The sequence below is a fragment of the Cucurbita pepo genome, chromosome 12, assembly GCF_057944985.1.
Source record: "Cucurbita pepo subsp. pepo isolate OVF chromosome 12, ASM5794498v1, whole genome shotgun sequence".
NCBI lineage: Eukaryota > Viridiplantae > Streptophyta > Magnoliopsida > Cucurbitales > Cucurbitaceae > Cucurbita > Cucurbita pepo.
The window spans coordinates 2,430,899-2,457,579 of record NC_141809.1 but is presented as its reverse complement, the minus strand read 5'-3'; the positions used below and the strand labels follow the sequence as shown (position 1 = coordinate 2,457,579).

The 26,681-nt window shown below is 37.7% G+C and overlaps 1 protein-coding gene and 3 non-coding genes across 5 annotated transcripts in view; all 4 read left to right on the top strand.

The window, feature by feature from the left end:
• The first annotated feature begins 538 nt into the window (after positions 1-538).
• On the top strand, positions 539-619 carry TRNAL-AAG (transfer RNA leucine (anticodon AAG)). Its single transcript has one exon. It is a non-coding gene; the product is annotated as a tRNA-Leu (tRNA).
• Positions 620-762: 143 nt separating this feature from the next.
• TRNAL-AAG (transfer RNA leucine (anticodon AAG)) lies at positions 763-843 on the top strand. The gene has a single exon. It is a non-coding gene; the product is annotated as a tRNA-Leu (tRNA).
• A 4,260-nt stretch (positions 844-5,103) lies between these two features.
• On the top strand, positions 5,104-5,184 carry TRNAL-AAG (transfer RNA leucine (anticodon AAG)). The gene has a single exon. It is a non-coding gene; the product is annotated as a tRNA-Leu (tRNA).
• A 14,522-nt stretch (positions 5,185-19,706) lies between these two features.
• Positions 19,707-26,681, top strand: part of LOC111806944 (metal ion-binding protein) — a 23,570-nt gene continuing 16,595 nt past the window's right edge. For both annotated transcript variants that reach the window (XM_023692489.2, XM_023692490.2), the window contains exons 1-3: positions 19,707-19,863; positions 23,693-23,943; positions 26,296-26,427. In XM_023692489.2, the coding sequence (XP_023548257.1) occupies positions 23,767-23,943; positions 26,296-26,427 (309 nt within the window). In that variant the 5' untranslated portion in view covers positions 19,707-19,863; positions 23,693-23,766. The remainder of the gene's footprint in view (positions 19,864-23,692; positions 23,944-26,295; positions 26,428-26,681) is intronic.

Here is a 26,681-nt window from a genome sequence, read left to right as displayed (position 1 = left end):
CCAACCAGTTTTGCTCTCTATGTTACCTTCGGTCTAAGGCTCAAGATTAAGGTTTTGGTCTAAAAGGGTGTGTTCAAATCCCACTTTCAACAATGTAGTCATCACTTTCATCATTGTATGACCCATAAATGGAAGATCTGGCTCCCTCATTGTGTGGTTTTAAAATGTCTAAAATAGGGGCATTTTGGTCATATACCATTAATTGTCGTCATATACCATTAATTGTCCACCTCTACAACCTAGTTTTGCTCTCTATGTTACCTTCGGTCTAAGGTGCAAGATTAAGGTTCTGGTCTAAAAGGGTGTGGGATCAAATCCCACTCTCAACAATGTAGTCATCCCTTTCATCATTGTATGACCCATAACAGAGATCGAACGAATGAACATGGAAGATCTGGCTCCCTCATTGTGTGGTTTTAAAATGTCAAAACTAAGGGCATTTTGGTCGTATACCATTAATTGTCAACCTCTTGAACCTAGTTTAGCTCTCTAGGTTACCTTCTTCAGATCTGCTCTCATCCTTGATTAGAATTTACATGTTGAGATGGCCGAGTTGGTCTAAGGCGCCAGATTAAGGTTTTGGTCCGAAAGGGTGTGGGTTCAAATCCCACTCTCAACAATGTTGTCATCGCTTTCATCATTGTATGACCCATAACATCAGAGGTCCGATGGAAGATCTGGCTCCCTCATTATGTCAAAAGTAGTTTTGCTCTCTATGTTACCTTCTTCAGATCTGCTCTCATCCTTGATTAGAATTTACATGTTGAGATGGCCGAGTTGGTCTAAGGCGCCAAATTAAGGTTCTGGTCCAAAAGGGCGTGGGTTCAAATCCCACTCTCAACAATGTTTGGGCTCCCTCATTGTGCGGTTTTAAAATGTCAAAAGTAGGGGCATTTTGGTCATATACCATTAATTGTCAACCTCTCGAACCTTGTTTTGGTCTCTATGTTACCTTCTTCAGATCTGCTATCATCCTTGAAAGTTCTAGTCATCACTTCATTATTGTATGACCCATAACAGTGGTCGAATGGAAGATCTGGCTCCCTCATTGGGCGGGTTTTAAAAAAAATGTCAAAAAGTAGGGGCATTTTCGTCATATACCATTAATTGTCTATACCTCTCGAACCTAGTTTTGATCTCTATGTTACCTTCTTCAGATCTGCTATCATCCTTGAAAGTTCTAGTTTGAGGTTTGAAAGGGCGTAGGTTGAAATCCTATTCTCAACATCATTAAGAAAGCAGAGGTTGAATGGATGAACATGGAAGATGTTTGGTGTCTCTCTCATTGGGTCATGTTAAAATGTCAAAAGTAGTGGCATTTTCGTCATTTACCATACTTAAATTAATTGTAAACCACTCAACCCTAGTTTTCTCTCATCCTTGATTAGAATTTACATGTTGAGATGGCCTAGGTCTAAGGCGTCAAATTAAAGTTTTGGTCCGAAAGGGTGTGGGTTCAAATCCCAAATGTCCATACACGGTGATATGATCTCACACAGGTTTGGAATGGGAAAGTACGAAATGGGTTCAAATTCCAAATGTCCATACACGGTGATATGACCTCACGAAATGCACGCAATAGGCGATTGTCCTTGGGCCATATCACAAAGACGTTGGACCCACAAGAGGTGGATTGTTAGATCTCTTATCCAATCTCACACAGGTTTGGAGAGGGGAAGTACGAAATGCACACAATAGGCGATTGTCCTTAGGCCATATCACAAAGACGTTGGACCCACAAGAGGTGGATTGTTAGATCTCTTATCAGTTGGAACACCGAATGTGCCAGTAAAGACGCTAGACCTTAGCCATATCACAAAGATGCTGGACCCACAAGAGTGTTAGACCCTTAATTTGTGAGATCCCACGTCGGTTGGAGAAGGGAAAAGAGCACGACAATCAATTCACAATCGGACAACTTTCAAATTGTTGCATTAAAGCTTGAATGAAATTAATATAGTTGATTCATTCATAAGGGCGAGAGGGCAAGAGCTCTTTAGCCAATTCAATTAACAAAAACGCCATGTTCTTGGTCAGGCTTCACCACTTCGATCCTCTTATGGAAGCAACCTCCATACTGGCTCAAATTTCTCATGAAGCTGACCTGAAATTCTCGTCGTCGAAGTTCTCCCTAATTACCTCGTACCCTTCCCTTCGCTTCGTCGCAACATTTCAAATCTCGCACCGTTTCTTCGCCAACTATTTCGTCGATCGGAATCACAGTTCAAGGGTTTCCCTCCAATCCTTCTATAATGCCATGTACGCTGGTATAGTTTTTTCTTCAATGACCATTCATTTTCCAGAAACAACAAGCCGCATGGTCCTTCAATTTGAGTCTTCAAGTTAGTATATAACCAAAATCTTTGCCATTTCTTGATGAATCTTGGCTCCCACTTAATTGTTGATATCACTTTTAGATCATACGAGGATGCAAATGCATCGTGTGTTAAAATTATCACCTTCTCAAGAGGAGGAATTAGGCCAAATTCAACATGATCGATTTTTCTCTATCATTTCACAAGATTTTAGAGACATCGTAACAGGATTACCCTCGTTCCCAAATAATTCAAGTAATCACCAATTCTTCTTTTGGGTTACATATTTACATGCAAGAACTAAAATCTTGTCTATTTACCTCAGTTTTCGTTAGTCTAACGAGTTCACAAGTCAAGTTTTGTTGTGCTTCAGAAGAGAGAATTCTTACCAAAGAGGTATTGTTCACGGATCTCCACAATCATATGATATTTGTTTACTTTGAGTCTGAGGTCTTTGGAGACCTCGAACAGCCTCCCATTAATTGAGGCTTGACTTCTTTCTTTGAAACCCTCGAACAAAATATTTTCTTTGTTCGACACATGAGTCACTTTTGATTACACCTTCGAGGCTAGAATTCTTACCAAAGAGATATTGTTCATAAGATAATATCACAAGATTTTTAGGAATCACTGATCTCTACAATGATATGATTTTATTCACGTTGAGTCTGAGGCCTATGAAGCCCTTGATAGCCTCCCCTTAATCAAGAGTTTGAAGCCTATGGAACCCTCGAATAGTCTCTCCTTCATCGAGAATCTGAGGCCTATGGAGCCCTCGAACAGCCTCTCTTTCATCGAGAGTCTGAGGCCTATGGAGCCCTCGAACAGCCTCCCCTTAGTCGAGAGTCTGAGGCCTATGGAGCCCTCAAACAGTCTCCCCTTCATCAAGAGTCTGTTGCCTATGGAGCCCTCGAACAGTCTACAGTCTCCCCTTAATCGAGAGTCTGAGGCCTATGGAGCCCTCGAACAGCCTCCCTTTCATCGAGAGTCTGAGGCCTATGGAGCCCTCGAACAGTCTCCCTTAATCGAGAGTCTGAGGCCTATGAAGCCCTCGAACAGCCCCCTCTTCATCGAGAATCTGAGGCCTATGAAGCCCTCGAACAGCCTCCCTCCATTGAAAATCTGAGGCCTATGGAGCCCTTGAACACCTCCCCCTTAATCAAGGCTCGACTCCTTTCTTTGGAGCTCCTGAACAAAGTACACCCTTTGTTCGACACATGAGTCACTTTTGACATGGCTAAATTAAGGGCATGACCATGATACCATGTTAGGAATCACGGATCTTCACAATGGTATGATATTGTCCACTTTGAGCAATAGCTCTCATGGGTTTATTTTGGGCTTCCCAAAAAGCCTCATATCAATGGAGATGTATGCCCTGACTCATGATCGTTCCCTTAATTAGCCAACGTGACACAACATCCCAACCATCCTCAACAAATATAATTTAAATGAGTTCTTGATCGATGTTTTTCAGGGTGGACGATGCGTAATTGTAGGTTATGAAGGGCAAGCTGAAATTGTATTTCAAATCAATCTCAATCCCAAGTGGTTTTTCTTTAATTTGAGTTATGGAGCATATAGGATATGGTTTTACAAGACAATTGATTCTCGTTGTGTAATCTTTATCCCAGCCTTTGGATTGAATGCCCAATATGTGATCTACTTTTCCTAAATGCTCATATCAAAGGATGAAGAATGATTTTCTCAATTATGAACAAAACTTACAAAATTAAAGTTCGTCGTAACTAATGGCTCGTTCGACAATCGTATTGCGGACTCGGTTTTGGCTGTTTTGAATTGTTTTCCAAGTTGATTTAAGAGACTTGGTATTGAAATGTGGTGTAACGACACATTTTTTGAGAAATTCGAGCCAAAGATTGCTACTAATTGAGGCAACATTTTAAACACGACATGATAATTTGAATCAATTGGAAAAGGAGATGTTGGAGAACATGTTTCAAAACATTATATTAAAACATGAACAAGAAAATCATTGAGTTAGAAATCAAGACTTTAAGTTCAATGACATTAAGTTCTCTCTAGCACTTTTAAGCTCATTGAGTTCTAAACCCTACCCACTCCACTCCTATTTCATAAGTATAAGTCAGTCTTTCGGGGTCTTAAAATGTCAAGTAGGGGCATTTTCGTCAATTATCATACTACTTAATTTACTTATCAACCGACAAAATAACGGAGGCTCTCTACTTTTGTTTGGCTCTTTATGACACCTGCTCCAGATATGCTCTCATCCTTGATTAGCAATTACATGTTGAGATGACCAATTTGATCTAAGGTGTTAGATTAATGTATTCATCACATTTCCCAAAAGAGTTCAATTGGTGACGTTTTTTGTATTTTGAACGAGCACCAATGGGTCGTGTAGAAAAAGTTCTCTCTCCTTTTGGCCTCTTACTACTATACTCGCTAGAGGCTGTTTTAAGCGTTCTATAACATTAAGTTCAAGTAGGGGCATTTTCGTAATTTATCATACTACTTAATTTAATTGTCAATCGACAAAATAACGGAGGCTCTCAACCCTAGGTTGGCTTTTTATGACACGTGCTCCAGATCTGCTCTCACCCTTGATTAGCAATAATATGTTGTATGTTGTGATGGTTGAGTTGGTCTAAGGTGCCAGATTAAGGTTTTGGTCTAAAAGGGCGTATGTTAGAATGGTACAGTAGGGCATTTTTGTCATTTATCATAATATACTTAATTGAATTGTCAATTGGCTCTCTATGGCACGTGCTCCAGATCTGCTCTCAGCCTTGATTAGCAAATATATGTTGAGATGGCCGAGTTGGTCTAAGGCGCCAGATTAAGGTTCTGGTCCGAAAGGGCGTGGGTTCAAATCCCACTCTCAACAATGATGTTAGAATGGTGGTTAAGTAGGACATTTTTGTCATTTATCATAATAATATACTTAATTGAATTGTCAATCGGCTCTCTATGGCACGTGCTCTAGATTAAGGTTCTGGTCCGAAAGGGCGTGGGTTCAAATCCCACTCTCAACAATCTTTTTGGTTGGTTTCACTTCGTATTTTAAACGAGCACGAATGAGACGTGCATAAGAAAAATAGTGGAGCTCTCGACCCTAGTTTGGTTCTCTATGACACATGCCCTAGATTTGCTCCTTACCTTGATTTGTGATTGTATGTTGTGATGGCCGAGTTGGTCTAAGGCTTGTGGGTTCAAATCCCACTCTCAATAATGTTTTTGTTTCACTTCGTATCGTTGAGTTGGTCTAAGGCGTGTGGGTTCAAATCTCACTCTCAATAATGTTTTTGTTTCGTATTTTAAACGAGAACGAATGAGACGTGCATAAGAAAAATAGCGAGCTCTCGACCCTAGTTTGGTTCTCTATGACACCTGCTCCAGATTTGCTCCCAACCTTGATTAATGGTTGCATGTTGAGATGGCCAAGTTGGTCTAAAGTGCTAGATTAAGTTTCTTGTTCGAAAGGGCGTGGGTTCAAATCCCACTCTCAACGATAAAGTTAGAATGGTCAAGTAGGGCATTTTTGTCATTTATCATAATATACTTAATTGAATTTTCAATCGACGATATATCAGAGGCTCTCTATGGCACGTGCTCCAGATCTGCTCTCAGCCTTGATTAGCAAATATATGTTGAGATGGTCGAGTTGGTCTAAGGCGCCAAATTAAGGTTTTGGTCTGAAAGGGCGTGAGTTCAAATCCCACTTTCAACAATGATGTTTGAATGTTAAGTAGAGCGTTTTCATCACATTTCCTAAAAGAGTATAATTGGTGACGTTTTTGTCATAAATCACATTTAGAGTAAACCCATTTTAAGAAGGGCATGGGATACTTAGTAGTTGGGAAGCACATTAAGTTATATTGATGTTCATGGATGTCATATTGTCTAATAGATGTCATATTGTGTCATTCAATGTTGTGGCTATGCAAACTAACTAATTCCAAAGAACATAAAAGCTAGTTCATCTCAAAGATGAGATACCATATCTAGTAGATCCGTTAGAACTTGGTATCCGTTAGAATTTGGTGAAGTAAGTTGCTGATGACTACCGATCAAGGTGGAGAACATTCGAGACCTACGCGGTCACAAAGAAATTCGTCTCGGGTGTCAATCTTTTATTGGTTTAAAATTGTGAATAGATTTTAAAAAAATAGGATTCTTGATTTGCTTTAAAAGCCATTTGTTTGATTTTTGAAGAATGCTAAAATTGAAAGGGTTTGAACATTCTCACATTACCACCACCATGTTCTTGGTCAAGCTTGAGGATGTTACTCCTCTTTCAGACGCAGTCTTTCTGTTTAATCAATTGTCTCTTGAAGCGGACGTGAAATTCACTCATAACATGTTCTCGTTAACCGTCTCGAACGCTTCGATTCGGTTCATCATAAAGCTCGATATTTGGGACGAGCTTTTCGCAGAATATTCAGTCGATCCGAATCAGTGTTGGAGAATTTCCCTCTCAACTTTCCAAAAATCTTTGTGGGATGGCGGAAGTTACTCTTCCATGACCTTCCTTATGCATGAAACTAGAAGCCGCATGGTGCTTGAGTTTCATAATTCAGGTAATATCTTGATATCATTCTTGTTTCATCTTGATATCATTCTTCATTGATCTTGATATCATTCTTGGTTGATCATGATATCAATCTTGGAATATCAGCTTCTCCCAATGCCCCAAGTTGGCATCGAGAATTGACATTGTTGCCTTCGGAAGAGGTGGATATTGGCGAAGTTGAAAGTGAAAAAAATTTCATAATTGAGGCAGAAGATTTCAGGCACATTATAAGAGAAGTATCTTCATTCCCAAATGATCCAAGTAATGAAACTCTTTGTTTTTGTTCATATTTACTTCAAAGAAAGTGGGGTTTGTGGTTTAATTGATAAAGTTGTCTGATTCTCACAGTTCGTGTTACTCTAACTCATTTACAAGTCAAATTCTCTGTTGCATCCAAGGAAATTGTTCTTACTAAACAGGTAACGAATGTTCATATTTCGTTCCCGAGTTATTTTTGGGTCAACTTTTTTTATTTCTCGAACGAACCCTTTTGGGACGTTCGGTAGAAAAACACTTTGAAGTGGTTTTGTTCTCGGGCCATTTTTTGGGTCGTTTTCTATAGCGATTTTTTTCATTTCCCAAACGAGCTCTATTGGAACGTTCAAAAAAGTTTCCTTGTCGTTTTTTGATTTCTTACTATATTCATCAGAAAGGAAACTATTCCTACAAGAGAGGTCATGAATGGTCAAATTCCGTTTCCCAAGTTATTTTTGGGTCAACTTTTTTCATTTCTCAAATGAACCCTTTTGGGACGTTCAGTAGAAAAACACCTTGAAGTGGTTTTGTTCTCGGGCCATTTTTTAGGTCATTTTCTATAGCAACTTTTTTCATTTCTCAAACGAACCCTTTTGGGACGTTCAGTAGAAAAACACATTGAAGTGGTTTTGTTTTCGGGCCATTTTTTGGGTCGTTTTCTATAGTGATTTTTTTCATTTTTGAAACGAGCTCTATTGGAACGTTCAAAAAAGTTTACTTGTCGTCTTTTATTTCTTACTATATTCATTAGAAAGGAAACTATTCTTACTAGAGACGTCATGAATGTTCAAATTCCGTTTCCCAAGTTATTTTTGGGTCTAACTTTTTTCATTTCTTAAAGGAACCCTATTGGGACGTTCAATAGAAAAATACCTTGAAGTGGTTTCGTTCTTGGGTCATTTTCTATAGCGATTTTTTTCATTTTTCAAACGAATCCTATTGGGACGTTCAGTAGAAAAACACCTTGAAGTGGTTTTATTCTCGTTACATTTTTTGGGTCATTTTCTATAGCAATTTTTTTCATTTCTCGAACGAGCTCTATTGGAATGTTCAAAAAAGTTTCCTTGTCGTTTTTTTATTTCTTACTATATTCATTAGAAAGGAAACTATTCTTACTAGAGAGGTCACGAATGTTCAAATTCAGTTTCCCGAGTTATTTTTGTATCAACTTTTTTTATTTCTCAAAGAAACTCTATTGGGACGTTCAATAGAAAAACACCTTGAAGTGGTTTTGTTCTCCGGTCCTTTTCTATAGCGACTTTTTTCATTTCTCGAATGAGGCTCTATTGGAACGTTCAAAAAAGTTTTCTTGTCGTTTTTTATTTCTTACTATATTCACTAGAGATAATATCAACAAATGCATCCAAGGAAACTATTCTTACTAGAGAGGTCACGAATGTTCAAATTTCGTTTCCCAGAGTTACTTTTGGGTCAACTTTTTTCATTTCTTAAACCAACCCTATTGGGACGTTCAATAGAAAAACACCTTGAAATGGTTTTGTTCTCGGGTCATTTTCTATAGCGATTTTTCATTTCTCGAACGAGCTCTATTGGAACGTTCAAAAAAGTCCCCTTGTCGTTTTTGATTTCAAACTATATTCATTAGAAAGGAAACTATTCTTACTAGAGACGTCACGAATGTTCAAATTCCATTTCCCGATTTTTTCATTTCTCAAACAAACCCTATTGGAACATTCAATAGAAAAAAACCTCCCAGGTCATTTTCTATAGCAACTTTTTTCATTTCTCGAACGAGCTCTATTGAAGTGTTCAAAAAAGTGTCCTTTCTAATGAATAAGGAGATACATTTTTTTTGTTCTCGGGCCATTTTTTGGGTCATTTCTCGAAGGAGCTCTATTTGAACGTTCAAAAAAGGTTGTTTAACGAGCTAATATCATTTCATTGATGTTGTGCAGGCTCGAAAAATTCAAATTGCAGGGTATGAAGAAGGAGATACAGATCAATTCCGAATCAGTCTACATCCGATGATGTTTTTCCTTAGATTGTCATATCAATCGGAAACAGCATGGTTTTGTAAGACGATGGATGGTTCCCATACTATAATCTCTATACCAGCCTCTCACTTTAATCTTGAATATGTGGTCTATTTTCCACATGATAGGGAAAATATTATATACACAAATGGAGTATCCTAGTCTATCATCAATCTTTTCTTTTTCTTATTTGCTACTTTTGTCATATATTCAACACTCGTTAATTCGAGATATTGAAGGTCGAGATAATATGGCTGGGGTGGTAGTGTCGAGGCACTACGAACATCTCTAAAACGACCCATGTAAATAATTGACCTAACTCAACTAGTTATAATCGTTAGGGTTTTTGGGAACGAAGAGTTTTTTTTTTAATTCTTGAATCAAACTCAACTTTCAAGTCAATTATCTGCGGTTCTTCTCTACCACCACTGCTGGCTTTGATGCTGCAGGTGGAGACCATTGATTACTCTTCGGCTCCACCCTATTGACCTCCAAATCAACTTTTGTTATATTCTGTACATACAACCTCACCTTCTCCAATATAATCGGTTTCCTCTTGGCCAACATAGACTCTCTCATTTTCTTCCCAATCAACCTTTCATCCTCGTAGAAACCCTAACTTCAGAATCCTCATGAGTGTTCCCATCGAAAATATACAGAATCTCGAGAAACCTATCGACCTTCTGCAGAGATTTACCTTTGGAATCTGGGCGCCGCACTAGCCTCTTTGCCAACCATGTCGTCGCCGCCCTTCTCGCCAAAATTGGCCCCTTCGCCCAATGTGGTGACTCTTCCGGCTTCAACATTGTCTTTATCCCTTACTCTAGCCTTCCCCCTTCTACTTCTTGGGTTAGACATATTCTCGTTGGAACTAAGGCAGCATCGTCGCTGAGCAACGATCCCTCTTCGTGGGTTAGACATATTCTCACCGAAGCCAAGATAGCATCGTCGCTGAGCGATGATCCCTCTGCAGCTTTTTATGGCCAAGAAAGTGTTTCTCTATACCTCCTCCGAACCAGGTTGTCGACATCTTCACGAAAATTGTTTCTCGACCTCTCTTTGAATTTTTCAGATCCAAGCTTCACGTTCGTTTAAATCCGACGCTCAGTTTGCGGAAGGGTGTTAAGATATTCAGTACTAAATTATAGTTTACCATATATATCATATTTGATATTTTATTATAAGGCAAATATCTCTTTCCATATATTGTTGTTTCCAATTTTTATTATTTTCATATCCTTGTAATTTATTTTATCATAAATAGAGAACTTTCACACACCATTTAGATGGGTTGTTTCAACAAATATTTTTATCGATCAATATTTAAAAAAAAAAGATTTAAATATTTTAGCAATAAAGATACTTACCGACTTTAAGAATAAATCTAGAAGGTCACAATGTGTGGTCTTTAGTGTAAATATCTCTCCACCCCACTAAGTTATTCCTAAATAATCTCAAGCAAAGTAAATAGTAATAGTTTCTAGACAGTGTCTTGTAATCTCTTTTTTATTGGTTTTAATACAAGTGTGAGTTTCCCAAGAGTAGGTTGTCTGATCTTTTGAAATTCTTAATACGCTTTATGGTTGTAGCTTTACCTAATCTTCCACATCAAAAACAAATTCTTGAGATTATACGTGAATGAGTTTTTTCGTGTTGTGAGTAGCTCGTGACTCTACAAGTTCTGTGTTGAAAAGCTTGCTTGGTATTTATTACTAAGGTACTACTAACACAATGGATGAACTCGAAGTCGTCGGAAAAATCAAGAAACTCAACAGCAACAACTACATGATGATGTGGGCAACATGCATAATGTCCTAACTATGCCACGAGAGTTGGATCCTAATGGCGCAAACAAGACAATGTTTGCCTTGAAAACCACAGTTGAACAAGAAGAAGAGATGTTGGAGCACATTTAGGATGACCAAAAGAAGCATTGAACACGTTCGTGAAGACCATATTTTGCTTTTCTTAAAAAAAGAACGATACGAGGTTACAACTTCTAGAGAACGAGCTATTATCAACCTCACAACGTGACATAATGATTGCTTAGTACTTCTATAGAGTCCAAGTTGATCTGTCGGGAGATTACTGAACTAAATCTTAAGTTCATAATTGGAGAAGCTCAAATGAAGAGGATCGTCATCCATATATTGCGATTAGAATATAGAAGGTTCATTATTGCTGTATAAGAATGACATGCCAAACTACCCCTTGTAGAGTTTGAAAATTTGTCAGGGTTTAGGGTTTAGGGTTTAGGGTTCAATAACTAAGGCGGTCAGAAAGAATTAAAAGTCAAATCCAAAGTTTATCAACACAGCTATCATAGAAGACGAAGTTAAAGAGTCGAGACGTCTGAACAAGCATCAGAAAACTCGACTTGCAAGTCAAACCTAGGAATTAGTGCTAAGACTAGGAGATGTCAAACTCATCTTTTGCAGGTGCGTTCCCCAGATGTATCAATCGAGAGATATAAGGCTCAAATTTTAATAAAACGTTTAGTCTAGTGATGAAGAACACTACTGTACATGTCTCACTAGTATGTTTTCTTGCATAGAGAGTTGGACTTGGAGATCTACATGAACCAACCAAAGGGATTTGAGAACCAACCGTACCCAGAGATCAACCATTGGTACGTGTTCAAGCTCGGTTCGGGATTAATTTCTTGGTGCAACGAAAGATAATTTTTAAATTATTTTTTTTTTGGGTTGATGACTTAAATTTTACAAAATTGTTTGTATTTAAAGTAGGTTGATTGGATTTGAATATCAAAGGTTGTTATCATTTTCACATTAACACCACCACAGCACCACAGCACCACAGCACCATGTTCTCGGTGAGGCTTGAGAACTTTTTACGTCTTTCAGACGCAGTGTTTCAGTTGGGTCAAATTGCTGATGAAGCCGACCTGAAATTCTCTCCGTTGCAATTCTCGTTAACCGCCTCGAACCATTCCCTTGGCTTCGTCGCATCGCTGCATATTTGGGACGACTTTTTCACAGAATATTCTGTTGATGAGAGTCTGAGTTCAAGAATTTCCCTCCAAAGTTTCCATAATGCTATGTGGGATGGCCAAAACTATTCTTCAATGACCATCCTCATGCAACTAGCCAGAAGCCGCATGGTTCTTGTGTTCCAAAATTCGGGTTAGTTTCTCAAGATTCATTCTTTTATGCATTCTTGGAATCGGATCATTGGGAGGGGAAGCCCCACGTTCACTAATTTAGGGAATGATCAAAGTAAGGAATAGTATCTCCATTGGTATACGGTCTTTTGGGAAACCTAAAATAAAGCCACAGAGCTTATAGTCAAAATGGATAATATCATACCATTTTGGAGAGTTGTGGTTCCTAACATAGTATCAGAGTCGTGCTCTTAACTTATCATGTCAATAAGATCCTCAAATGTCGAACAAAGGGTGTTATTTGTTCGAGGACTCCAGCGAAGGAGTCGAGCCTAGATTAAGGGGAGGCTCTATAGTGTACTTTGTTCGAGGGGAGGATTGTTGAAAATTGTCGGGAAAGAGTCCCATTGACTAATTTAGGGAATGATCATGGGTTTATAAGTAAGGAATACATCTCCATTGGTACGAGGCCTTCTTGGGAAGCCCAAAGCAAAGTCATGGAAACTTTTACTCAAAGTGGACAATATCATACTATTGTGGAGAGTCGTGGTTCCTAACATAGTATCAGAGTCATGTCAATAAGAGCCTATAGTGTACTTTGTCTATGGTATCAGAGTCATGTCAATAAGATCCTATAGTGTACTTTGTCAATGGTATCAAAGTCATGTCAATAAGATCCTATAGTGTACTTTGTCAATGGTATCAGAAGTCATGTCAATAAGATCCTATAGTGTACTTTGTCAATGGTATCAGAAGTCATGTCAATAAGATCCTATAGTGTACTTTGTCAATGGTATCAGAAGTCATGTCAATAAGATCCTATAGTGTACTTTGTCAATGGTATCAGAAGTCATGTCAATAAGGAGTCGAGCCTAGATTAAGGGGAGGTTGTTCAAGGGCTCCATAGGCCTCAGGGGAGGCTCTATGGTGTACTTTATTCGAGGAGAGGATTGTTGAGGAAGCCCAAAACAAAGTTATGAGAGTTTATGCTCAGAGTGGACAATATCATACCATTTTGGAGGGTCGTGATTCCTAACATGGTATCAGAGTCATACACTTAACTTACCCATGTCAAGTCGAGAACTCCAGAGAAGGAGTCGAGTCAGACTGTTGTGTCATTTGAAGATTGATTCTTTTATGCATTCTTGGAATGTTTGTTGTTCAGTAGAGGAGAATGCACCGGGATGGGAACGTGAATTGACATTAATCCCTGCGGTAGAGGAGGAGTTAGGGCTACTTGAACCTGCAAAATATTTCCAAATTCGTTCAAAAGATTTGAGGCACATAATAAGAGAGGCATCTCCATTCCCTAATGATCCAAGTAATTAATCAAACTGTTCTTTTTTTTGTTCATGTTTACTTTAAACCAAGTGGGTTTGTGGTTTAATTTGGTAAAGTTGTCTGTTTCTCACAGTTTGTGTTACTCTAACTCATTCACAAGTCAAGTTCTCTGTTGCATCCAAGGAATTTGTTCTTATGGAAGAGGTAATCAATGTTCAAATTTTATGAAATTGATACGTTTTTTTTTGTAGAAAAACACCTCGAAGTGATTGGAATAAGACTAAAACGAGCTAAATATTACTATTGAATTTGATCAAATTGACACAGTTTTAGTAGAAAAATACCTCGAGTTGGGTTTGCTCTCGGGATATTTTCCATATCGTTTCTTGTATGAGTCATGTTGGAACGTTTAAATTAACTTCTTTCTCGTTTTGGTCTCTTATGATATTCACTAGAGAATATACTAAGACTAAACCGAGAACAACAAAAAAAAGACTTGTAGCTAGTTCGTGGGCTAAATATCATAATCCAATTTGATGAATTTGATACATTTTCGGTAGAAAAGCATCTTGAAGTAGTTTCGTGTAATAGTCCAAGACCACTGTTAGCATATATTGAAGTAGTTTCGTCTATTAGGGAGAGGTTTCCACACCCCTATATGGCTCTTGAGGCTAATGACTGTTACTTATTGCCATAAGTCTCACAGTTTTAAAATGCGTCTACTAGGGAGAGGTTTCCACACCCTTGTATGGAATGATGATGATTCGTTCTCCTCTCTTGAGGCTAATGGAGCTCTCGAACAGCCTCCCCTTAATCGAGGCTCGACTCCTTGTTTGATATTTGAGGATTCTATTGTCATGGCTAAGTTAGGAATCACAGATCTCCACAATGGTATGATATTTTGTATGGAATGGTTTCCACACCCTTGTATGGAATGAGTGTTGTTACTTATTGTCATCAGCCTCACAGTTTTAAAATGCGTCTACTAGGGAGAGGTTTCCACACCCTTGTATGGAATGATGATGATTCGTTCTCCTCTCTTGAGGCTAATGGAGCTCTCGAACAGCCTCCCCTTAATCGAGGCTCGACTCCTTGTTCGATATTTGAGGATTCTATTGTCATGGCTAAGTTTAGGGCATGGCTCTGATACCATGTTAGGAATCACGGATCTCCACAATGGTATGATATTGTCCACTTTGAGCATAAGCTCTCATGACTTTGCTTTTAGGCTTCCCAAAATGCCTCGTACCAATGGAGATAGTATTCTTCACCTATAAACCCATGATCATTCCCTAAATTAGCCAATGTGAAACTCACTCCCGACATTCCTCAACACAATTGATGTGGGATCTCACAATCCACCCCTCTTGGGGCCCAGCGTTCTTACTGGCACACCACCGAATATTTAGCTTTGGCTCTAATACCACCGTGAGGTTGTCGACGATACATAACAAGTCAAAGTAGACAATATCTACAAGTGGTGGGCTTGGGCTGTTACATTCACTCTCGAGCCAATTCTTCATAGTGGTAACATTAGAACATTTAGAAAAGTTGATTTCTCATTTTGGTCTCTTATCATATTTACTAAAGATTGTATACTCTTATAAGGAATGTTTTGTTCCCCTCGGTTGGTTTTAAAACGCGTCTACTAGGAAGAAGTTTCCACACCCTTATATGGAATGTTTCATTCCCCTGTCTAACCGATGTGGGATCTCACGATGCACCCCTCTTGGGGCCCAGCATCGTTGTTGGCACACCACCCGATGTCTGGCTCTAGCTTTGATATCACCGTGAGGTTTTTGGCAATACATAACGAGCCAAAGCAGATAATATCTACAAGCGGTTGGCTTGGGCTGTTACATTCACTCCCGAGCCATTCTTCATAGTGGTAACATTAGAACATTTAGAAAAGTTGATTTCTCATTTTGGTCTATTATCATATTTACTAAATATTGTACACCCTTATAAGGAATGCTTTGTTCCCCTCGGTTGGTTTTAAAACGGGTCTACTAGGAAGAGGTCTCCACACCCTTATATGGAATGTTTCATTCCCCTGTCCAACCGATGTGGGATCTCACGATCCACCTCTCTTGGGGCCCAGCGTCCTTGCTGGCACACCACCAAATATTTGGCTCTGGCTCTAAAACCACTGTGAAGTTGTTGACGATAGATAACGAGCTAAAGCAGACAATATCTATCAGCAGTGGACTTGGGCTGTTACATTCACTCCCGAGCTATTCTTCATAATGGTAACATTAGAACATTTAGAAAAGTTGATTTCTCATTTCGATCTCTTACCATATTTACGATTGTAGTAAGACTAAAACGATGACTCGTTGCTCGTTCATGAGTTGTTGGTTGATGTTGTGCAGGCTGGAAAATGTCTGATTTTAGGGTATGACGAAGGAGATACAGCTCAATACCGAATCATTCTCCATCCCATCAATTTTTTCCTTAGACTCTCATATCAAGCGGACTCACTACGGTTTTATAAGACCATGGATGAATCTCATTGTGCCATCTCTATCTCAGCCTTTGGATTTGATGCTGAATGTTTGATCTTTTTTCCCCAACCATGAATCATTCACCTCAAATGTCTCGATTTTTTCACGTTATATTTTGATCATCTGGAGTTGAGTTGACGTTTTTTTATGAATTACCGAGAAATATGTGCTTAAACGGTTGCGAATCGAAGAAAAATAGACCACAACGGGATGTTGCATAGGCCATGGTCGGGCGGTAGTGTCGAGATGCCACCTTTGATGGAGAAAATTGAGTTCGGGAGAGTCGGTTAATAATATTTGTATTTTCTTGGCTTATAATTGTTGCGTGTTAAAATTGTTAGGTTGAATTAATCGAATTTGTATCCCGATTAACGAAATCACAGTTTAGGATTCTTGTTCCTTCTCGAATCTAGGTTAGAGAATCAAACCGGATTAACTCCAAGATTGGCCAAGCTAGGTACTATGAGAATCCTACAATGGTTGGGGAGGAGAACGAAACCCCCTTTATAAGGGTGTGAAAACTTTTCCCTAGCAAACGCGTTCTAAAGCTTGAAAGAGAAATCTTAAAGAGAACAATATCTGCTAGCAGTAAGCTTGGGTCAAAACGGGAGAGGGGAGTGGAGAGGAAGTTCTCTCGGGGCCGAGAATAAAAAGGCATGAATCTGATACCATTGATAGAAACAACGAACCTCTATAATGGTACGACTTGAGCATGAGCTCTCACGACTTTACTTTAGGTGTCCTATATTGTGTTTGAAAAATTCCAGCGTTCATATTTTGGTAGGTTCTCGAGTTCCTTTCGATGACCTAATTTCCCTTGGGTTGCCCCTTGTTGTCTTACGTTTTGTGTCGGTTGCCATTTGACATGGATTTGTAATTTAAATGTTAGCTTCAAGTTTTGGATGACCCATCTAATGAGAGTAGCCTATGAATCTCGTGGAGCATTCGATCCAGCTCAAGATGACTTGGACGACCCATCTGATGAGATAGCTTATGAATCTCATGGAGCATTCGATCCAGCTCAAGATGACTTGGACGACCCATCTGATGAGAGTAGCCTACGAATCTCATGGAGCATTCAATCCTACCTCAAGATGACTTGGACGACCCATCTGATGAGAGTAGCCTACGAATCTCGTGGAGCATTCGATCCAGCTCAAAATGACTTGGACGACCCATCTGATGATAATAGCCTACGAATCTCGTGGAGCATTCGATCCAGCTCAAGATGACTTGGACAACCAATCTGATGAGAGTAGCCTATGAATCTCATGGAGCATTCGATCCAGCTCAAGATGACTTGGACGACCCATCTGATGATAATAGCCTACGAATCTCGTGGAGCATTCGATCCAGCTCAAGATGACTTGGACGACCCATCTGATGAGAGTAGCCTACAAATCTCATGGAGCATTCGATCCAGCTCAAGATGACTTGGACGACCCATCTAATGAGAGTAGTCTACGAATCTCGTGAAGCATTCGATCCAACTCAAGATGACTTGGACGACCCATCTATGAGAGTAGCCTAGAAGCATTCAATCCTAGCTCAAGATGAATGGTGGCAGCATATTATTATAATACTAAACAAAATAATTGATTTATTTGAGGTCAAAATTTATTGAAAACTTTAATGCATCACGCCTCTCTCCAATTAAAAAAAATAAATAAATAAATAAATAAATTTTTATAAGAAATGACATATTTATTTATTTGTCTTCTTCTCCCTCTTCCCTCTCATTCCTTTCTTTTATTTATTTATTTATAATTTCCAACGTTTTTTTTTTGGTCATTTTCTTCTCTCTCTTCTCCTTCTTAATTTCTCTCTCATCCTATCATGCTTGAGCACCACAACTCAAAAGAGATTAAAATATTGTGTAATCCAAATCGAGTGTGAACACGTTCAATCAGTTCATATCTCGAAATAAAAAATACATCTAAATTGGTCGATTGAGCTTAAGTCACGACTCTTCAAAATTTAAACTCAATTTCTTGAACGTTTAAGGTCTTTGAAAGTCGAGATCTTTTAAAAAAAACGTATAAATACGAGTGGTCATTTAGCTAAAATAAAGTAGACCCTGTATTTACTATGAGATCGTGTACCTTACTATGAAATCACGCACCTGCTATGAGATCTTGTAACACATACTTACGAAGGATGATAGAAGAATTGGAGATGTTTGTTTAACCTACGGAGACTCATCTTAAACAAGGTGGAAAATCTTCGTATAAACGAAGAACAAGAGAGAGTGTGTGATGTCCCATATTGGTTGGATAGGAGAACAAAACATTATTTATAAGTGTGTGGAAACCTTCCCTAGCAGACGAGTTTTAAAGTATTGAGAGGAAGTCTGAAAGGGAAAGCTCAAAGAGGACAATATCTACTAGCGGTGGGCCTAGGTTGTTACAAATGGTATAAAAGCCAGACACATCATGATGTGCTAGTAAGGACGCTGGGTCCCGAAGGGGGTGGATTTGGTGGACGCTGGGTCCTGAAGGGGGTGGATTTGGTGGCGGTCCCACATCGATTGGAGGGAGGAAAGAGTGCCAGCGAGGACGCTTGCCCTGAAGGGGGTGGATTGTGATGTCCCACATTGGTTCAAGAGGAGAACAAAATACCATTTATACGTGTGTGGAAACATTCCCCTAGCAGACGTGTTTTAAAGCCTTGAGGGGAAGCCTAAAGAGGACAATATCTACTAGCGGTGGGCCTAGGTCGTTACAAATGGTAGGTCGTTACAAATGGTATCAGAGCTAAACAAGGCACGATGTGCTAGTAAGGACGCTGGGTCCCGAAGGGGGTGGATTTGGTGGCGGTCCCACACCAATTGGAGGAAAGAAAGAGTGCCAGCGAGAACGCTGGCCCCGAAGGGGGTGAATTGTGATGTCCCACATTGGTTGGGGAGAGTCCCACACCGATTGGAGGAAGGAAAGAGTGCCAGCGAAGACGCTGACCTCGAAGGTGGTGAATTGTGATGTCCCACATTGGTTGGGAAGGAGAACAAAACACCATTTATTTTTGTCCCTACCTTACCTCGTAGACATCACTGAGAAGCCAATGGTGAAGAGAGAGAAGAGTGAGGAGGGAGGATAAATAACATTTATTTTAATTTTAAAATGTTATATCAAAGTTCACTGTAATAAAACAATAATTAATGTAAAAAATCATTTTTATTTTTTAATACAACAACTCAATTATTATGGTTGAGTTATTTATGCAAATAAAATAGTTAATTATATTATTAAAATAATACAATTTTAAAATTAAATTCCATCCCAGCATAATAATCCAATTTTTTCCTTTTAATTTTTATAATTGTTTTATAAAAATTTATAATATTTTAAATTCATAAATTTCAAAAAATTCGAGTGGCTTATAATCGAACTAAAATTAATAACATTTATTTTAATTTTTTAATGATTTTTAAAATAAAAATTTATTTGGAAAAAATAAAAAAAAGGTAATATTTACCAAAAAAAAATTAAAAATTTAAAGTTAAATTAAATAAAATTAAAAAGTGAGTAAAATGATTAAATTATTAAAGGTGAGCTGAAAATTAGCTGAAAATTAGGTTTTAAGATCAATTAAAAAATATTATTAAAAAATGAATATTAATTAGAAAATAAAAAAGGAAACTTAGCCCACCTTTATTTAAAAAAAAGAAAGAAAAAACTCACCCACTTTTTAAAATAAAATTAAAAAAAAAAAGATAACCCAAACCCTCTCATCGTCTCTCCTTCTTCACGTCGTCTCCTCCGACCTTTCAGCAGCTTAGTGTCGCCGCCGCCACCGCCGCCGCCTCTCTCCGGTCTACTGGTGTCGCCGGAGCTCCCTCCGGGTTTGTGCTGATTTTATACTCTCCTATTGTTACTGCAATTCTCCCAATCTCCATGTATGTCTTTTTTTCTCACTTGAAAATATAAATTAGGATTGTCTAACGAAAGCATGGGTGATTCTTTTTCCTTACAAAGATTAGTAGCTGAATAGGAGGGAGGGGACGGGGAGCAGCCTTGTGGAAAACTGAGGCTTTTCGTTAATTGAGGCTTTAATCATCCGTATATCTCTTTGGTCTCCGCTGAATTTTTTTTTTTTTGTTTATGGGACCAAGAATTTTCCAGCGTCTCCCTTCTTTACTTAGCAGAGAATCCTTTAGGAATCTATCGCATTATCCAATTCTCTTTAAGTCCTTATCTTGTAGGAGTTTGATTCACCGAACAACCTCAAACCATATTTGTATTAGTAGATTATAGTTGGAAAGAATACAATGTCTGTTTTGAAAATTAAAATTATCTTCGTCAGATTAACCAATACAATCATCAACGATACTTTGAATTTATTGAAAGCAAAAGTCGTCTGTATGCGTTCTACTTCATGTTAAGTCATTGGGGAGCTCAAAAGAAATTAATTGAGTACTCATTGAATCTTTTGGTTGGGAGGCTTGTTAATTATGTTGGATGAGAGCAAGGTGAAGGTTTTAGAAGTGTTAAAAGGTGGCGTTTCCTCCCGGTAAAGTATCTTTTCAACAAAATAAAGTTTGTTGGATTTCAAATTTATATGGGTCCAAAGGTTTACAGCAAATGAGAGAACGAAAGATGTTTGGAGTGAGTTGAGATCTCTTCATTCATTTTGTGAAGATTCATGGTGTGTAGGGGGTGATGAATATAATCCGTTGGGTTCATGAGCGGCTCCCAATTGGAAGACAGACTAAACGTATGAGAGAGTTTAATAAAATTATTGATGTCTTGGTTTGATGGAAATTCCTCTGTCCAATTATAATTCACATGGATTGGGAATGTGATGGGCTTCCCTCTTTGTTATATCGTTTTTTTTTTATCTCAAAAGAACGGGATGACATGTTTGAGAATTCAAAAGCGTCAAAACTGGACGTATTGCTTGGTATACCTCTTTGAAGCTTTGTTTTCCTAAGCTTTTTGCTATGTTTGCTTCTCAATATGGCTTGGTTTTGGATTTATGGGATTCTCATTTTCCATCATGGTCTCTAGTCTTTTGAAGGCTTTTGAAAGATGATTAATTCGTTAAAGTTGGTTCTATTGAAGATTCACGATCATGGTCATTAGACTCTTTTGGTATTTTTTATGAAATCTTTATCAAAGAACTTGCTTCTACATCTTCTATCCAAAAGGATCTGTTTCGAGCCATCTGGAAGACTAATAATCCTAGAGAATTAATATTCCGCTTTGGATTATTACTAATGACTATCTTAATCTTTTTGAAATCTTTTCAATTGGGTTTTCTCAAGTGTGTTAAAAGGGTAACATTCTACAGCTGGTTGTTGGTCATTTGCCCACAAAACTGAAGTGGCTAAATGTGGTTAATGCTCTATTATCAGAATTGTGGTTGGAAAGGAACCATAGTTTTTTTTTTTTTTTTTTTTTTTCTTCTGACAAGCATCTTCCTTTGTTTGATTGGTTTAAATTTTGCACGATTAAAGGCTACCTCACAGTGTTCTTTTTCCAAGCCTTTTGCTGATTTTTATTTATATGACATTTGTTTAAATTGGAACGCATTTATTTTTCCTTTGTTATTTCTTTTGTTTATTGTTTTTCTCTGTTCACTCCTTCGTGGAGTTTGTATCTTTTTAGCATAAGTTTCTTTTCATTTCTTCAATAAAAAGTTTCCTTTGTTGGTAAAAAGAAACCTTCTTAGGTGTGTGGACATATGGAGGATTGAGGTCCTTAGCGGCTGGGAGTTGAAAGGCAAGGCTAATATCTTATGGAAGTTTGCTTCTCGCGCAACCTTATGGGGAATTTGGCTAGAATCAAATAGGAGAACTTTTAAACATTAGTTGACAGTTTTTTCTACTTTTTGGAATATTGTACAACTCAATGCTTCTGGGTGGTATCACAACTATAGCAAATTCTCTGCTAATTACCCCTTTTCTGATCCTTCTAGATTGGCGAGCCTTTTTGTAAGTAGCTTTTTTGGGAGGAGGGGAGCCCTCTTCCCTCACACCCTAGGCTGTCTTTTGGTTTTTCTATTGCTCAATATATTTTCCAGGTTTCTTATATAAAAAAAGAAAAGAAGAAGAGAAAAAGAGATTGAGTACTCATTACCTACATTTTATGTTAAAGTGTCTATAGATACATTTTTGGGTTGGGTCAAGGGTTAAGGCGAGCGGTTTGAGGTTTAAGGTTTACGGTACAGGCAAAACCCTTTAGAAGGACTAAGGTTCCACAGAAGAAAGTCCTTTCTCCCCTAAGAAATAGAAAATCTCCCACAAAACTGAAAGGAATCTTTACCAAATAGGGGCTGGTAAAAGCCAAGAGAAATGGACGATAAGAGGAAGGGAGGTTGGAAACCACATAATGAAATTTGTGATAATATTCAATATTACAATACTTTTCTTGACTTTTTATTTTTATTTTTTATTTTTTATGTAAGTGGTTGCTATCAAAAAATATCTTTGAAAAAGAACATTTAGAAACATTTTATCGTATTTTTTAAAATTACTATTACATTTTAAAAATCTCTCTCATAGTTTATACTACCAAAAGTTTTAGATGCATGGACATTACCAAGAAAATTGATTGATGAAAAACACAAAAAAGTTTCAAGGTTATGAACTCTAATTGGAAATGAAAAGCGGAAAAAAATCTAACAAAGGCATGGATATCAAAGCCCCTTAATTTGTGCAAATATCATTAAGGGAGTAGCTTGCAAATAAAGAAAAGAGAAAACGCCAATAAGAAACTTTAGTCTTGATAAAAACCAAAATGCTAAATGTTTATCTTGAAGCTCTCTAATTTTTCAAGCCAAACCTCAGAGGTGATAGCTTCAACAACTTTAACTCATATTAGTTGAGCTTTTGGATGCAATAAGAGAGGAAGAAGAGAGTTCAGAGGACAAGGATTAACATGCTGGTTGGTGGACCATTTTAAATTTCTAACAAAAGAGAGAACTCAAATATCTTTCTGAAGTTTTTATGGGCCTCACGGTAAACATATCCCATAGTAGAATGTGCTAAACATCTCTTTCTATTTTGTGGAGTGATGAGTACACTTTGGGATAGAAGGATGGTGGTATTTCATTTTCTTTTTCTTTCTTTTTTTAAGAAGGAAACAAAACTTCTCCTTGATGTATTGAAAAGATGCTAATGCTCAAAATACAATGTTCAAAAGACACGACGTCCAAAAAGGAGTAGAGAGAACAGTAAAAATGACAGAAACTATAAAATCACTAAACTAATATCAGATTCAAAAGGAATTATGAAGGATGTAGAAAAGCACGTCAATTAAGATATATATATATAGATATATATATCTTGAAGAGAAAACCCCGCGAATAACTTTGACAGTAAGTCTCTAAATGGGCTGATTCAAATAGATCTATCCAAGGGAGAAACTTTGATAATATATATTTACTTTGTAGTGCAAAATTCAAAGACCGTATGAATCTTTGTGTTTTCCCAAGCTACTTATGTAGCATTGAATAACTTGTTATGGGAACCGTAGATAATTGCAGTTTTTCTATGTAGTACTGTAGAAAATGGTTTTTGAATCAGACTGAATACAAAAAGATGTAAATAGTATTAGAATAAAATAGTATGCTTAAGAAGTTGAATTTTACTTTGGGTATTATTGAAAGAGGTAGACATTTATTTGTATGCTTATTTCTAACCCTTCATCCATCTGTTTGTGATACTGCAGGTTGATGTATTTATAGTGGCAGTGAAAGTAAAGTTGGGTTTAGTTGACGTGGTAGTAGAGTATTGTGGTGGTGCATGAAACTTGTTAATGATAAAGCTATGTCGTTAACACCAAAGGAGCCGAAGCATGTTATGAAGTTTAGAGGAGGATCTGTATTGGGTAAAAAGACGATTCTTAAAAGTGACCATTTTCCTGGATGCCAGAACAAGCGCTTATCACCTCAAATAGATGGTGCTCCAAATTACCGTCAGGTGCGTCCCTCCTCCTTTTGTTTTTCCTTTTTTTACCAATTCCTACGCTTACCATGTATAACAGAAGTGTTTTCTCCCAATTCCCATTGTGCAAACCGCCATCTTGGTTTGGGCCTTCCAAAAGGAAATCCCTTAGGACTTTCTCTATGGATTTTAAAATCTTGATGGGTAATTTGAACCAAGAAAGAACGTAAATAAGCATATTGGAGTGGTGGATTGAGCGAGTGCCTACCACATTTAGATATAAAAGAAAACTTTCAGCTATGAAGTTTGTGCGGTATTCTATCCACAATGGGATGCCAAAACTGAGAACTCATTGGATTTCCACCTAGAGAAAGGCCAAGGTGGTGGGTGGCTAAGCTCCAGCTGAATTTTGTGAGGTCAATAGATCAATTTCTTCACGAGGTACTTTCTTTTTGTAGGAAACAGTAACAACTCATTGATATGATGAAAGATATAGAAAGAATTCACATTGGATGAAAATAATTACAAAAAATATATCCACTGATTAGCGAAGGTGGTAATACTATAACAATAAGTGCAGATAATATGCTCCAAATAATAACTAAAAGGGAAGTAGAATCAATAAAATAGCCGTGTCCCTGTTCAAGAAGATATGAGCATTACATTTCAACTTTGAATCATAGGTTCCAAAAGAAGACACAAACATGCTTAAGCTAAAGGATCTTTTCGTTCTTTTGGATGGGTGACCCAAAAATAGAAGGGAGATAAGAGAGAGAGACTATCACCCTGAAAAGCCCATCCAAGCCCAGGGTCTCACGCTTACCATAATTTATGTCTAGCCTTCATGCCTTCTCGAAGACTTGATTGAGGTCACATAGATTCTCCAGGACTTTTGCCTCCATAGTAGAGAATAATAATGTATCATCTGCAAATTGCAACTGATTGACCCTGAAAGAAGACTTTCCAATGTTGTTGGTCTTGATCTTGCTCATATCAGCTCCATGGGAAAGAAGGTAACATAGGCAATCCGAGAACAATAAAGAAGAATGGGAGTTGGGTCTCCTTGCCTTAGATTTCTGGTTGGTAAGGTTTTGCCTTGTGGCCTACCATTCATAATGATCGAATAATTCGAACTAGGGATGCATCCATAAATCCATTTTGTCTTAAGATGGCCGAAGTCTTTTAACTTCGAGAACTGCATCTAAAAAGCTCAGCCCTTCTTTTTGTTAGTACATCAATCATTAATGATTTCATTCGCTATCAATGAGGCATCTAGAATTTGTCTTTGAGCAACAAAGGCCCTTTGGTTTCAGCTATACTGAATAGGGGAGAACTTCCTTGACGCGATTCAACAAGACTCCAACAGTAATCTTGTATGAACGTGGTATGACACTAATAGGTTCATAGTTATGAACGTAGTTTGCATTAACTTTCTTTGTTATAAAGGGATATAAATCTAGCTTAAGGTCAAATTGATGATTCCAACCTGAAAAAAAAAAAAAAAAAAAAAAAAAAAAAAAAAAATCGTGGAACACCATGATATCTTCTTTGAAGATTTTCCATGGATTTAAAAAGAATAAATCTGAAACCATTTAATTTTTTTTTTCCCCAAAGAGTTGACTGCATTTAACACTTCATCCTCAGAAAAATAGCATTCTAGAGAACAAGATTTCTTCTTGCCGATTGGACTCCAATTCAAGTAAGTGGGGAGTAACCTTGGGTTACTGTCTTTCGTGTAGAGGTCTTGATAAAAATCCAGAAATTCCTCCTCGATTTCTTTAACTTTCAATAAACTAGTCCCTAATGTACACAATATTTCAGAAAGAGAAATTTTCCTTCTAGGAACTGCTAGGATTTGATGGAAGAATTTTGTATTTCATCCTCCTCTTTTAACCATAGCAACTTACATCTTTGCCTCAACAGGTGTAGTCCATGGGTGTCGGATCAAGACTTTTGTTTCTTGTTTCTAATCACACATCTGGAAGTTCATTGTTCTGATGGTAGTGATCCCCTATCTCCAATGCGATCCAAATCAAGCAAGTTCAGGAGATGATGAATAATTTATAGCCACCACACCCCATAATAAGAAGTTTACAACTTCAAAACTTTAGTATTAAACCATGAGTTAGGCTACGAGTGCATAGAGGAAGGAGAGAGGCCTTTGCACTTACAAATATATTGATAAGAGATGTTGTGAACAGTGTATAGTTGCAATTTTCTGTTCTGAAATCAAAGTGTCTCCACTTTGATAAGCTTCCTGAAATCTTCCCCGGAGAAGCCCTTTGTGTGGAACTGTAATTATGGATGCATTCCAATTAATTAACTGGTTGTTTTAATTGTGTAGTTCACCATTCACTAATCATTCTACTTTTGACAATGTTTCATTAGGCCGATTCATTAAAAGTCCATGGTGTTGCTATTCCTACAATTGTTGGGATTCAGAACGTTCTCAAATATGTTGGAGCTCAAAAACATAGGCAACAAGCTCAAGTTCTTTGGATTAACCTTCGGGAAGAACCGGTAAATCCCCTCATTGAAATGTTTTGTTGTTTCCTTGGTCGGTTGGTTTCTTTTTATGTTTTGTCTTAACAATTTTTTTTTTGGTACCCTTCGCCAATGCTGCTATACTCTGTAGGTATTTTTGTTAATTTCGTATGGTGCCTTAGTCACAGTCATATATGCACCTAAAATTTCTGCTGAAGAGGTGAACAAAATTATTGATAATTTTTATGATGACATCAATTTTGGAAATTATGGGACTTTTTTTTTATAAA